Here is a 13163-nt window from a genome sequence, read left to right on the forward strand (position 1 = left end):
AAATCAACCACGGTTAGAAGACGAGAAAAAGACAAGTGGTTTCATAAAGAAAGGTTGTCGTGGTTTCATAAACAGGCGTCTTCTCCGTCTAAAAACAGGCGTCGTCATCTCCGTCTAAAAACAGGCGTCTCTCTCTCTCTCTCTCTCTCTCTCAACATATTCCGTTTTTGACCAGTTTGAAAGTCCGTAGACGGTGAGTTCCTTTGTTCCATCTGTCTTATCCTTTGCTAATTCATCTAAATATTATTATAGTTCCAATTCCGAAAATCCCATTAGCTTCATAGTTTTCCTTCTCACTCTCACGGCAGGAATGGGTTCAATTTGTGTTTCATTCTTTGCCACATCTTCACGATTTCCTTTTGGGATTTTTATTATGTATGTCTTCATCATACGAGAATTTGAGGGCCTGGTTCTCTCTCACACACACAAAATAAAACACATCCTGTTACTCGATTCTTGATTTCCCATTCCTAGTTTTCCTATTTCTCTTTCTCATAGGGTACCAACCATAAAGCAATTTACCAAAAAAAAAGGTACCATAAAGCAATGCACTCCAGGTATTTGTCAAAACGTCGCATCCAATTGCTGCATGCCAATCTGTCTTGTCTTTGCTTTTATTTCGTGTATTATGGGAAGACATCGGTGTAAGAGAGTTGAAACTTCGATGTTTTACTCGCCTTTTTTTTTCTCAAAACGTCAAGTGGAACTTCTTTTATTCTTTTCTTTTTACACCATCAAATTTGATGACTAAAAATGCCTGAATTTGGTGGCAGTGAAATTCCTTCTGCAAGGGATCCTACTAATTTTCCTCTTTTAAAGCGTATTCAAGACATCCCTCTTTGAGTGACTTAATCATCTCCAATCCCTTTTTTTTTCACTCAAATTTGGGTAGAGATTTGGGTCAAAACTTGATCCAGCAAGGCATTTCTAATACTAAATCCATATTTTTACCCAAATTTATTACTGGATGGCACACTTGTAATTAATGAGTGTGAAAAGAGGGTTTGAGAAAAATGAGTATGAGTTTGAGTCTTCCCCAATTTGGGTGAGTGAATGGGTAGAACTCAAAATGGGTAGGACATTGGGATGAGTTTTTAGGCTTTTTACTCAAATATACTTTTTACAGATGCATGTGGAAAAGTTGAACTGTTGAAATTCCAACGTTAGTATAGGTAATTGCTAGCCTTACAATGGAAAGGAAATTTGTCAATCGCTGTAAATCTCGGTAATTTGGGCAGATTTTTATCGCCATGTAGATCTTAGTTGTAAATTGTTTATCGTATTTTCATTGGGTTCATTTTATTCTGTGATAAGCTCATCCTACTCTACTTTACTATGATCTTATTTACTTTTGGAGACCATAATTGAAACTTTACCTGCTTTGCTTTGATTGTGCACATAAATAGCCATTTTCGTGTTATTCATGTAGTCTTCATGTGCATTTCTTTATAATGTACATTGTGCGGATATTAAGTGGTTAGAAGGAAATATTCCTATTCTTGAAAGGGAATGTAAACGTGCAAGGCCTAAATTTTAATTTCTCTCCCATTTTTAATTTCATTCTTCGGGAGCAGACTTTACTAATACTACCAAGCAGATACTTGGTTGGAAAATGTTTAGCGTCTTGTACAAGGCTTTTGCACTTTTTTGTGCTGGCATCGATTGCTTAATCCAAAGAAAACTTCAAGGAGGGTAATTTGGTGAAAAATAATTGGCTGGACAAGCATCTTTAGTGTCTGTGTTCCCCTTCTTTTTTTCTATGAAAGGGCAGATATAACATCTGATCAAGTGACACAAAATATGTTTTCTGCACATTTTCATCAGCGTATATGGATTGGTTTATACAGCAGCTTTGCAAAGACGACCACAAAAGTTGAGCCTGACAGTAGAGTGTCATCTTGACATGTTGTCTTTTATCGTGTATATTTATTTAGGCATTGCTTTAAATTTTAACACTTAAATAGTTTGCCCATCATCAACATGAGTGCAGGTTATGACACTTGTTCTTAAAGTGCCAACAACGATCATCAGAGGAAGGGGAAACTTTGAAGCAGTAAATGGACACAGAAGATGGGACAAAGTTGTTTTTAGAAAGCGGGTATCAATGAGTATGGCAGTGAGGATGTCAAGCACATCCATGCAATATCTTGACAAACCTTCAGAACTGCAACAAAATGCAATCATGGTAAGCGCACCTTAGTATGCTATGTCGTTGAATTTTCCTCCATTTGTTGACTTTTCCCCATTTGACCATGCGTCCTAGCTCCTTGTATGTGTTTTTGCTTTCTCCGAGTCAGTTGGATTTTATTCAACAGAATCCATGACTTTATTAGGACCAAAAAACTGCTGTTCCGTTGGCTTTATATAAGTCGAAACATTCAGAGGCTGACCTATCATGTTTCAAAGTTTGAGTAGGTGTAGGTCAAACCCATGCAAATAGGACCTTAAAATGAAATGTCAATCATGTCTTAATTAATCAGTCAACCACATGAATCGTATCACAAGTACTTATTTACGTGAAAAGTGGAAACCAATTGACCAGAAATACCAAGTCAAACAAGACGCACTTTTCGGTCAGTTTCCAGTTTCCACTGATCAAGAGATCATTTCTGAACCCAAGAAAGTGATGCTCACCGCTACCCAAGTTCATTTTAACATTAACCTCTTGCTTCTACTACCTTCTTTTCCCCTCGCGTCATCAGAGGCTCCAATATCCTTTGCCTCGTCTTGAGCCCTGATTGGTGTTCCATTTGTTGCTTTCATAATTGCAACTTGGCTCTGGCCACCACCAACCATAAGTATCATGTTATTGCGGAACAGTCTGATTTGCTTTAAGCATGGTTCCAAATTCCAAGAGTCTACCAATGCTAATGGAAGGATGGAACGTGATTGTTGTGGTTTTGCAAAACACATACAAGATAAGGTTTTCGAAGGACTTTTCTGTTTTTTTTTTTTTCCCTTCTTTTTTGCAAAGGACTTGTACAATGGAATTTGAGGAGCTTGGGGCACAGATTAAGAATTTTGAGTAGTCTACAAATGACTTTGAGCATTCTTTGCTTGTGGCAACCAAGACCCCTGTCCTATCATTTTGGGATTCAAGAAGCAAAATTCTTTTATAGTTGTGGGATGTTTTCTTCGTTGGAAGTGGTAGCGAAGGGTTGCCATGACTTTTTGAAACTTTTTGGTTACTGCTTAAACATAGTAGTTATATAGTGCCAACAATTTATATAAGCGATATAAGGTATAGTTTGGTTTTCGTTGGTTCTATTATCAAAAATCTTTAGGCCAGTGTGATGGCCACATGATGCCTTTGAGCATTCTTCACCCCTGTTTTCAAGCAACTATAAGTGCCAAAAACTCTTAGGACTGAATGTGGGAAAACTTAAGGGAATTAGTCCATAAAAAATGTCCTAAACTGGTGCAAATCTTTAGTATACCCTTCGTTTGCGGATTCAATATTCATAGCTCTGAATCAGGTTTGCAAACTGGCCGAGCTGAGTTTTAGCATGTTCAAGCTTGGAATTAAGTTTTTAGCAGGCTTGAGCGAGCCCAAAGAATATTTGATGATCTGAGCTGGCCTAGGCTTGAGTCAAGTTTGAGCTTGTCGTGAGCATAACGAGCCAAGAGTATCATACTTTAATGGTTGTACATGGGTCTGGAGCTGGAAATAAAGTTTTCATGATGTATATATTTAAGTTCTTACATATAAAGTCAAAAAGAAAAATTTTCTTTTCAAAAGAAATGAAAGAAGCTCGACCCTTATCCAACCTTTATCAAACCCTTGCTGAGCCCTTATGGTGGTGAACCTTTATTGATCCTTTTTTGAGTTCATATCGAACCGCGCCGAGCTTCAATCGACTCAAGCTCCGGCTCATTTACCAAACAATCTTGAAATTCTGGCTCAAACTCTATGGTTAATGAACTGAGCCTAGTTGAGCCAAGCTCACGAATGGCTAAGTTCGTTTTGCAATCTTAGCTTTGATGATCTTTGAACCATAACTCATATACTCAAGGGTTTACTATGTTGAGGCAACCTGATGGAAGATATTATCTCGTATTTGTTCCTACAATCAAACAAAAATTACATGCAAATCAAGACAATCATGAAAGAAGCGAGTATGAATGCCTTCAAAAACATGTCTGAGAGGAGTACTAATCACATGCAACTAATATCAAGCAATTTGCATATTAATAGATGCAAAAGGAACTCCTCCCTACTATGTGGTTCTAAATGCAACATAAGACAAAACAATAAGTGCAAAACAGTGGAGGCAACTGCTTTTATGATTTGTTTTGTTTGTTTTTTGAACTTTTTTGAAGGAGTGTGGCCTCTTCAATTCCCTCTAGGGCTCTAGGCATAGAAAGGTATGTCTCCATTGTTCCATGGACTTTCCAAACTCGATGATGAAACATTAGTAGGGAACAATTCCGTTGCTTGTGATACAATCATACTTCGCTTAATCGATTCATCTCATCGTTTCTTGATTACCATAATCCTAGGTGAATGGTTGTACTGGTAAAATGGGCAAGGCAGTTGTTGAAGCAGCTGTTTCAGCAGGACTCCATGTAGTTCCTGTATCGTTTAGCAGTTCGGAAGTGTCTGGGAAAACTGTGCAAGTGGGAGGGAAAGAGATCCAGGTGTATGGTCCTTCTGATAGAGAAAACATATTAGCTTCTACATTCGATGAGTATCCAAACTTGGTTGTGGTGGACTACACAGTGCCTGCTTCTGTGAATGGTAACTATTTATGAATTTTGGAATTATCGATGGAACGTTTTTATTATTTTGACTTCTTTCTTGTTTGGTTATTTCTTTTTAAGTATGGGAAAGGAAAAAATTTATGCTCTACAAAATTGGATAGTGTGATGTCTTACTTTTATCCCATGGCGTATGACAGTGACAAAAGTCTGCTTTCCATGTAGTTGTTTTCAAGTGCTTTAGTCGTAAATCATAATTATGGTTTGCAAATATTTCAAAGCTTGTTAGCTTTAGATGCTTTTATTATGTACAACAGAGTTTCGACATGAATGCAAACTTTCTTATGGATAATTAAGTAAAAATATTGAAATTCTCCCTGGCTTCTTCATTAAATCAACATGAATGCAAACTTTCTTATGGATAATTAGATGTTCAAGATAGCAGCTATGCAATGTAATTGACATGGAATGGAGATAGGCATTGGTAAGAGTTTCCAGCCCTGGAATTGACATGGACACAAAAATAGTAGAGCTGGCAACTTTAAAGAAAATACTATGTCGAAACTTTCTATATTTGCATAACATTTGATAACATGATGAAGTATGTATAATATGTTCAGTATAAGTTAATTAGTGTGAAATTCAAGATGGAGATGGGATAATTGGTTGGATGACATTGTGGCTTCGGGCTTTTTAGACATAATCTCTAGCCAGTTCTCCCTTATACGCTACCAGTCTTTGCTTGACTTGCTCTACTCCGCTTTTTGCCTGCAAGCCCATCTTGAAATCTATTAGGACGCGGATAAATTTTCAAGGTTCATTCATTCATATGCCTTCAGGCTAGTTGGCCTTACCATCCTTAAGGAGCTATATGTAAGTTCAAACAACCTGTTCATGTTCTTCTTCAACCTTTGGAGCCTTTGGACTGCACATGATGTCCTTGGGCTGCTCGTAGCAGCTGACTGTTTCCTTCTCATCTGCTCTGCCCTCATTTTGGTTCGCCACAAACAACCCCCCACACCCCCTGCTTGTTGATGGACAGCTCCTAAGGGCTTCTGAATCTTAAATTTCAATGGGCTTGAAAATCCAGCTTTGAAATATTTAAGTAGTAAGGAGGAATTTAGCACTACTAAGATCACAAATAGGATAAGTTGGAAGCGTTGCACCAGAAAGAAATGTAAGAAGTGTTGCACGTGATTAAGTGGTGATATATTTAATATTTCCAATGCTGGGATGATCTTGGTTCTTCACTCATTTTCGAGGTCTTTATCTAACTTAGTATAATCTGTCTTCTTAGTCATGGAGTCTGGGCACGACATCCAAGCAAAGGAGTGGGTCTATTAAGTTTATTGGAATTTCTAGGCATTTTGTGATGGTAGTTAAAGTGCAAACGTAATCCCAACATTCTCCCTCTGGTTGCGTCTGTGATCTTAAGATTATCTAATCATTTTGTTGTTGACTTCATCCTTATTGTCGGATTTCCCATCTTCTTGGTTGTTTTCCTCCCAACGTTAAGGTGAGGTGGGTGGTGGGTTCAAGAATTGTAGAAACTTGAATTAGTTCCAAAAGTCCAACTGTGCTTCCACTGACAGTGGGCTTTCAGTGACTATGGAATCTGGTGGTCTTGATCGCGGCCTTGTTCTGGTCTTCTGGTGGTGGTTGTTCGCCTGGGTTTGGTGGTTGGAGGTCTGGTGTGGGCAGCGGTGTGTGGTGTCTGTGTTCTGGTTAGGGCTTGGGTCAGGTTCAGGTCCATTTGGACTGGGCTTGGCCCATTTGTTGTGCGTTATCGTTTGATTTGGGCATTTTTAGGCCTATTTGTGCTAATTTGTATTGATCTTTTTGGGCTTCGTCCCATATGGGTGTCCTTGATTGGTTTCTTGCCAATTGTTGGTATGGGTCTCCGATTGGACTGATTGTTCTTCTGAACAGGACATTGTTTCCTTGCTCCCATTAGTCTTGTAACAATTTCAAGATTAATGAAATTTTTTTTGTAGTTTAAAAAAAAGACGGGGGGCTTTCTTTTATGGCTCATTGTGATAGCTGGAGTCTTAAAGAAGATTGGTACTTACAACATGCAATTGCCATGCACACGCACACTCATGAGTCACGACACAGTTTGCTCGTGGAGATAATGTATGGATTTTGTCTTCAGGGCTCTTTGTCCTAATTTGTGCCTGTTAATTGTTAAAGGGCGCTGGATAATAGGTGTGATATTAGCCAAGCAGTCAATTTTGCCACAATGTATTCATACTGTTTGGCAATAATAGTGTTCAATTACCTGCTGCCTGAGCCCACTGAATTATAAAATTTCATTATCAACTTGAAGAATAAGGTAGCAATTATGAAATGTTGGTTTACAGGCTCTGAGTAAAGTTTTGGAGATAATACCATTGTTATTATGCAATCTACAGATAACTCAGACCTATACTGCAAAGTTGGGGTGCCCTTTGTTATGGGAACCACTGGTGGAGACAGGGAGCGACTCTATAAGACAGTACAAGACTCAAACGTTTATGCCGTGATCTCTCCTCAAATGGGAAAACAAGTGATCGATTTAATATGGTTATATTGGTTAAGGTTTTGTGAATACATATTTTCCTTGTACTCATAAATCTTGGATTGGTTTGTCTTGATTAGGTCGTTGCATTTCTTGCTGCTATGGAGATTATGGCTGAGCAATTTCCTGGAGCCTTCTCTGGGTATTCGCTACTGGTATATTTGTATTTCTTTCATGTGCTTTTCTTCATGCAGCGAACTGTTTCTGCAAACCTTTTATGGTTTCACCAGATAAGATGACTTAAGATTGAAAGCTATATCGACTAACGGTAGCAGTTGTTCCATAAAAGGACCTAACAGGTGCCAATTGTCTCACCATAAAAAGGTGGAGGAATCATTACCAATGATGGTTTTGACAAAAGACTTGGCAATAGATCTGCCTTGAGAAGCTCCCTGAAGAGCCAAAAAAAACAGAGGGCATGCTCATAGTCTACAGGCTTTGGTTCTTAATGACCAATGCTCATATTTTGCCCCGCATATTACCTCCCAAGTAACTTTGTCTTAGTTCTGGTAATTCAATGTGTTTCACCATAAAAGTTCTTTTTAGGCTTTTCAAGTGATGGCATATAGACTTAGGCAAACAAAGCGCATACTCCAGAAAACCTGCATACTAACCTAGATAGCCTTGGTAATTTGAGACCTTCCAGCGTAACAGGGGGATCTGGTAGTTGTTAGATCTTAGGAATAATCTTATCCAATGGCAGGGGAACAATACGAGGTAATTGGAAGCAGTGTTTAGAAAGAGGGGAACAACTAAATACTACAATGGACAGTTTCATGTTGAGCACTTTTGGTTTAGCTTGGCTAGGTCCATTTAACCATTTTTTATTTTGGGTGGGTAAACTTTGAAACTAGGACTAAGTTGATTTTGTTAAGTTAACAATGGGACAAAAGATTAAATTGTTAGGAAATGGGCCCAACAATGTATCTCAAGCTATCCGACATCCTTCCTTGCATCCAACTCCGTTTTGCGAGTGGAGATGCAAACATTCAAACATAGAGCGACACAGAATGCCAAGAGAAGAAGAATAGTGTAAACCAGGAACAAATGCAAATAGGAAGACTTGAACCCAAGACCTCTTGCCAACCTGAGGTCTGATACCATGTTATGTCACCAATTTTCGCAAAAGCTTAAGCTGTTAAGGCAATGGGTCCTACTAGGTAATCGAGCTATCCAATAGTGTTCGATAGATGACTCAAAGGAGGTAAGAGAAGGGCCTGGGGTACGACTTTATCATCCTAAATAGCTATTTGGAATTGTAACTACTAGGGGTGAAAGTAAAAACCGGTAAACTGGACCGAAAACCGAAACTGGTGGTTTGGTTTTGGTTTCTAGAGGTAATTGGTTTGGTTTGGTTTGGTTTGATTTTTAGCCAAACCACGGGTTTGTCACCTTCCAACCGGTATAAACCAGATTGGACCCCGTGTATATATATATTGTACTTTTTTATCAAAAAATATAAATATACATAGTTATACTTGAAAAGGTAAAAGTTGGAGTAAAAGTGAAAAGAGTAGGAATGGAATATGGATAGTATACTGATCCCAAAAAGCAAGAAGTAATGGGTAGCAATGTTAAGTGTCTATTTAATTGATTTTTTCTTCAATGTAAAGTGGCTTTATATCATTTTTAAAAAAAAACTATTGTAGGATACCGAATGGCTTCGGATGGGAGATGAAGTTTTATACGTTGGAATTACAAATTTTTCATATTGGAACTAGTCACTTCTCTATGGTTTTTTATTTTATTTTATTTTAAAAATCTTTGGAACTAGCTACTTCTCTATGGATTGGTTTATTTATGTTAGAACTAGCTAATTGTCTATGTTTGATGATTGGAACTAGCTAATTTTTTTTTTTTTAATGTTTTGATGATTGGAATGCGCTAATGTTTTATTTATATTGTGATGCTTTGAGTTCAAACCGGAATAAACGGGTCAAACTAAACAAACCAATAATATCTGGTTTGGTTTGTAAAATGTCCAAACAGATATGTCGGTTTGGTTTGGAAAATTGCCTAACCCGGACCAAACTGGACCGTTTACACCTCTAAAAACTACCAGTATCTTGCAATTTTATTGACCAATCTTGTTTCCAAGTCACTGAACAATCCACACCGAATTGACTTGTGGCTCAATGTGGGCATCTGTAGGGAAACGAGGGAGGGAGGGAGAAATTTTGTATGGTTTGGGGCACAATTGTGTTACGGAGATGACCAGAGTCAGATGTAATTCATTTCTCTGAACTTTCAGGTGATGGAGTCTCATCAAGCGGGCAAAGTGGACACATCTGGAACTGCCAAGGCTGTTATCTCATGCTTTCAGAAACTAGGTGTGTCTTTTGAATCCGATCAGGTGCGTTAACGAATCAGACAGCAGTGGTTTGCTATTACATTTGTTACTTTTGTATTTCTACAAATAAATTCCCAGTCAAAATAGAAGAAGTTGGTAACATCTATCCATTTCTTTTAGAGGATCGACTTGGAGCATAACAGTGCCGACATAAGTTTGGTTTTTAGTACTTTATGTACGACTTCAGCGAGTCGTAGTTTTGTCTCTTCGTTTGTGATAGTTTATTCGTCTTATAACTCTTAAAGAACTTAGGAATGATGCCGATGCTCTTTACTGCTGTCCCCCTTCCCCTACTAGTTATCCTTCTGCAAAATTCACTGGTTCTGTAATTTGGAAGTTTTCTGCCAGGAATTTCTTCAGTCCAGATGGCAATCTTCTGTATGATATGGGCTTCAGACTAACCTTCTTTTGTCCATGATCAGTATTCCTTTTTTGGAAACTGGGCGTGTTATAGAAATGGATAGAAAATATGGACCATTTGGCTAGCAGAATTCATCGAAAAGCTGAAGTGGAGACCATCCATAGCAAAGGAAACTAGAACGACCAGCTACCTTCTTAACAAAATCCAGCATAACAGGAGACCCCAACAGCCCTGACCCTAGGAATGTGTACAAGAACCAGGAGGTCATGACACAATGCAAACAAGAACTAGACAAAGTCAAAGTTACAACAAGAAGCATCAAAAGTGTCTAGTGTTGAAAATCTCATCCGGAAGCATCCACTACCTTTGCACGCCTTCCATTTGGTTGAGAACTTTTTATTGGAGTTTTTAGGTATTGTGGCTAACAACCTAATAGTGTTGCCCATTTTCAGAAGGTCTCAGAAATAGGTTGGTTGGTTGCAGTGGCGTAGCCCAAAATCTATGTAAGTGGGGGCAACTTTTAAACAAATTTCAACCAAAAAATTTCGTACTAAGCAAAGTTAAAACGTTTGTGCTAAGAATTAAAAAATCAAACATATTTATTAATATAGTAAATTACATAAAATATAAACACAGTCGAATTGCTTGAATTGTCTCAACGTATCAAGTTTAAGAGCAATTCACTATGCAATATTGCTCCCATCGTTAGTAATTGCTAAAGTATAAAACGTATAGCCCATGGTTTAGACATTTGAATTTTGGACATTATGCATTAGAGAGTTTCAATTAGTAAGTGACTGCTATTTTTCACATTAGACATCATTTTTTGCTAGTGTAATGACAATGTTCAAATATGTGAAACAAAAAATTGAGAATGAAATGATATCCGACATGTCTTAGAAAGATTAAAAGTAAATTTATGAAATACAATTAACTAGACAAAATACAAAATATGCATTTTAAAATCTTAAATTTTTTTAAAAAATTGAGTGGGGGCGCGTGCCCCGCTCGTCCCATGCTCCGTCCACCACTGGTTGGTTGGTATGAACAAAATTGTTCCTTTGTACATGCTTACAGACTCTGCCAGTATACTTCTCTTTTAATTCAATACTTGGGTATATTTTTCTCATCCAATTTCTAAATGCTGAGTTTTAGAGGCTTTTTATGAGCTCACTCAAGGTCGATCATCAACTCCTAAATTGAAGCCCCCCTGCATCTATATTATCTTTATATGCATGTTTATAAAGATATACAATATATTGTGTACAGTGATATATACATATAATTACATAGAAGTGTCAAGTATTAGGATTTCCGATTGTATTATAATACATACATATACATATAAGTATGTTACAGGACATGTACAAGCAAATTTGTATATATCTCTAATTTGGAGTTAATAATGTTTCCATTGATTTTGGACTTTTTTGGTTTATGGTCAGTGTGTAGTTTTTACATTTTATCGCGTAAGTCAGTAAGTGTATATTTTGCCTTGTTCCTCGCCTTGTCCCTGTCCCCATTTTTTTGAATTTCCGTTTTCTGTCTCATGTCCCCTGTCCCGTGTCTGTGTCCGTGTGATTGACTGTGGCTGTATCCATATCGTTGCCCATGCCTGTTCTACATAGTTTTGTGACCAAATATATATTATGTTTTTCTTCCTCATGTTGAATGCAGAATTGTCACACAAAAACTTGTCTTTTGGTTGCAGAATTACCTTAATGTCTCCCCCATAAATCCCCTCAATGTAAAAAATCAGGTTCTGACCATGTTTTCATTTGTTGAATGCTCTGTAACTGGGGCATCGTCTTGGATAGTGGTACTGAGCCAGACAATAGCACAACAAAAACGTGGCTCTGTTTTTTGACTGTCTGGCTAGCACTGTAACCGCATACGTATGCTGGTTAATCTGGTAATAGGACAAACGCCGGGAAATCCTTGCTATCTTGATGAAAGGCTACCAAAGTTGGAATGCAATTGCCTTGGCAGACTAATCAAGTTTATGAATCTCGAGGACAAAACACGTGATGAGTCTCATACTGTAAATTATCATCATAAACAATCACATAATCACATATTTGCGCTTGTTACTCCATCATTAGGTTCCTATTTGTTGAGAATAGTTGTGAAGTGGTTCCATGGGGCCATTATTATAAGTCAATACTCAATAGCAGTAGTGTTTCTTAGTTCGATCATGTAGATGTTGTTCTCCATAATAGTTTCAAGTGGCTGCATTTGTAGCAATTTATTAGACCTTCAAGAATTCATCTTGTTCACGTCAACGCTCATAATCCCTCTGATCTCTTTTGCCTATTCTCATTTATCGATTTAGCAATCTGAAAGACCATCACCTAAAGCATTTCTTTTGATTTTTGGCTTCTTGCTCTACTTATAAAAATGTTCAATTAGATACACATGATCCGAGATCCAGAGCAACAACTTGAGATGGTGGGTGTGCCAGAGGAGCACCTGTCTGGTCATGCATTTCATGTGTATAATCTCACATCACCTGATAAAACGTAAGGTTCTGTAGTTTTGTCTGTATTCTTATTCTTCTAGTTCCCCTGCCAGCTTGTTAAGTGCTTTTTACTCTTGTTTTCTGCAGAGTTTCCTTTGAGTTTCAGCATAATGTTTGTGGTAGATCAATATACGCTGAGGGCACCATTGATGCTGCAATTTTCCTTGCTCAGAAGGTGCTCACGATTCTCGTTTTTTTCTCATTGACTGTTAGAGGGTCACTTTAGCACTTCAAACACGGTTGCAACAATTCATAATGAAATAAACCTTGATGTGATATCACTTTTGTGGTCTAATGGTTCCATCCCCACCTCCTTCATCTCTGATTGCAACACCCCATTCTTCAAATATGAAACAACCAAAGTTTTATCTAGAAGGTCATACTTCAGTGTAGCAATATCTAGGAGACTAGAACACCTTGTTCTGAAAGGCAACAGATGGGATCATGCTTTTCTACTATAGTGAATGTTTTGTTGTAGTCCATCTAAAGGATGATGCTATGGTGTCCCCGGTCATTTTGGGGACACCGTAATTTTTGGCATAACTTTATCATTAGGAGCATAACTAAAATCAATTACAAGCATAACAAAACCCAAACAAGGCATAACCAAGGAATATCCAAAAAACCAACCAATGCGTAACTAAACCCAACCAAGACATAACAAATAAGTTATGCCTTG

At 37.8% G+C, this 13163-nt stretch overlaps 1 protein-coding gene and 1 long non-coding RNA gene across 3 annotated transcripts in view; one reads left to right on the forward strand and one right to left on the reverse strand.

The window, feature by feature from the left end:
* The window catches only part of LOC131301803 (4-hydroxy-tetrahydrodipicolinate reductase 2, chloroplastic), a 13674-nt gene continuing 511 nt past the window's right edge, over positions 1 to 13163 (forward strand). The window contains exons 1-8 of one of the 2 annotated variants that reach the window (XM_058328248.1): positions 1 to 193; positions 1991 to 2185; positions 4501 to 4738; positions 7110 to 7243; positions 7336 to 7410; positions 9507 to 9608; positions 12376 to 12485; positions 12572 to 12659. In XM_058328248.1, the coding sequence (XP_058184231.1) occupies positions 1994 to 2185; positions 4501 to 4738; positions 7110 to 7243; positions 7336 to 7410; positions 9507 to 9608; positions 12376 to 12485; positions 12572 to 12659 (939 nt within the window). In that variant the 5' untranslated portion in view covers positions 1 to 193; positions 1991 to 1993. Of the gene's footprint in view, positions 194 to 319; positions 558 to 1990; positions 2186 to 4500; positions 4739 to 7109; positions 7244 to 7335; positions 7411 to 9506; positions 9609 to 12375; positions 12486 to 12571; positions 12660 to 13163 lie in introns of those variants that run through there. The other variant, XM_058328247.1, reaches the window with a different exon arrangement.
* The window catches only part of LOC131301804 (uncharacterized), a 26797-nt gene continuing 16801 nt past the window's right edge, over positions 3168 to 13163 (reverse strand). The window contains exon 3 of the long non-coding RNA XR_009191439.1: positions 3168 to 3177. This is a non-coding gene — a long non-coding RNA (uncharacterized LOC131301804). The remainder of the gene's footprint in view (positions 3178 to 13163) is intronic.

The sequence above is a fragment of the Rhododendron vialii genome, chromosome 9a (assembly GCF_030253575.1).
Source record: "Rhododendron vialii isolate Sample 1 chromosome 9a, ASM3025357v1".
NCBI classification, from domain to species: Eukaryota; Viridiplantae; Streptophyta; class Magnoliopsida; order Ericales; family Ericaceae; genus Rhododendron; species Rhododendron vialii.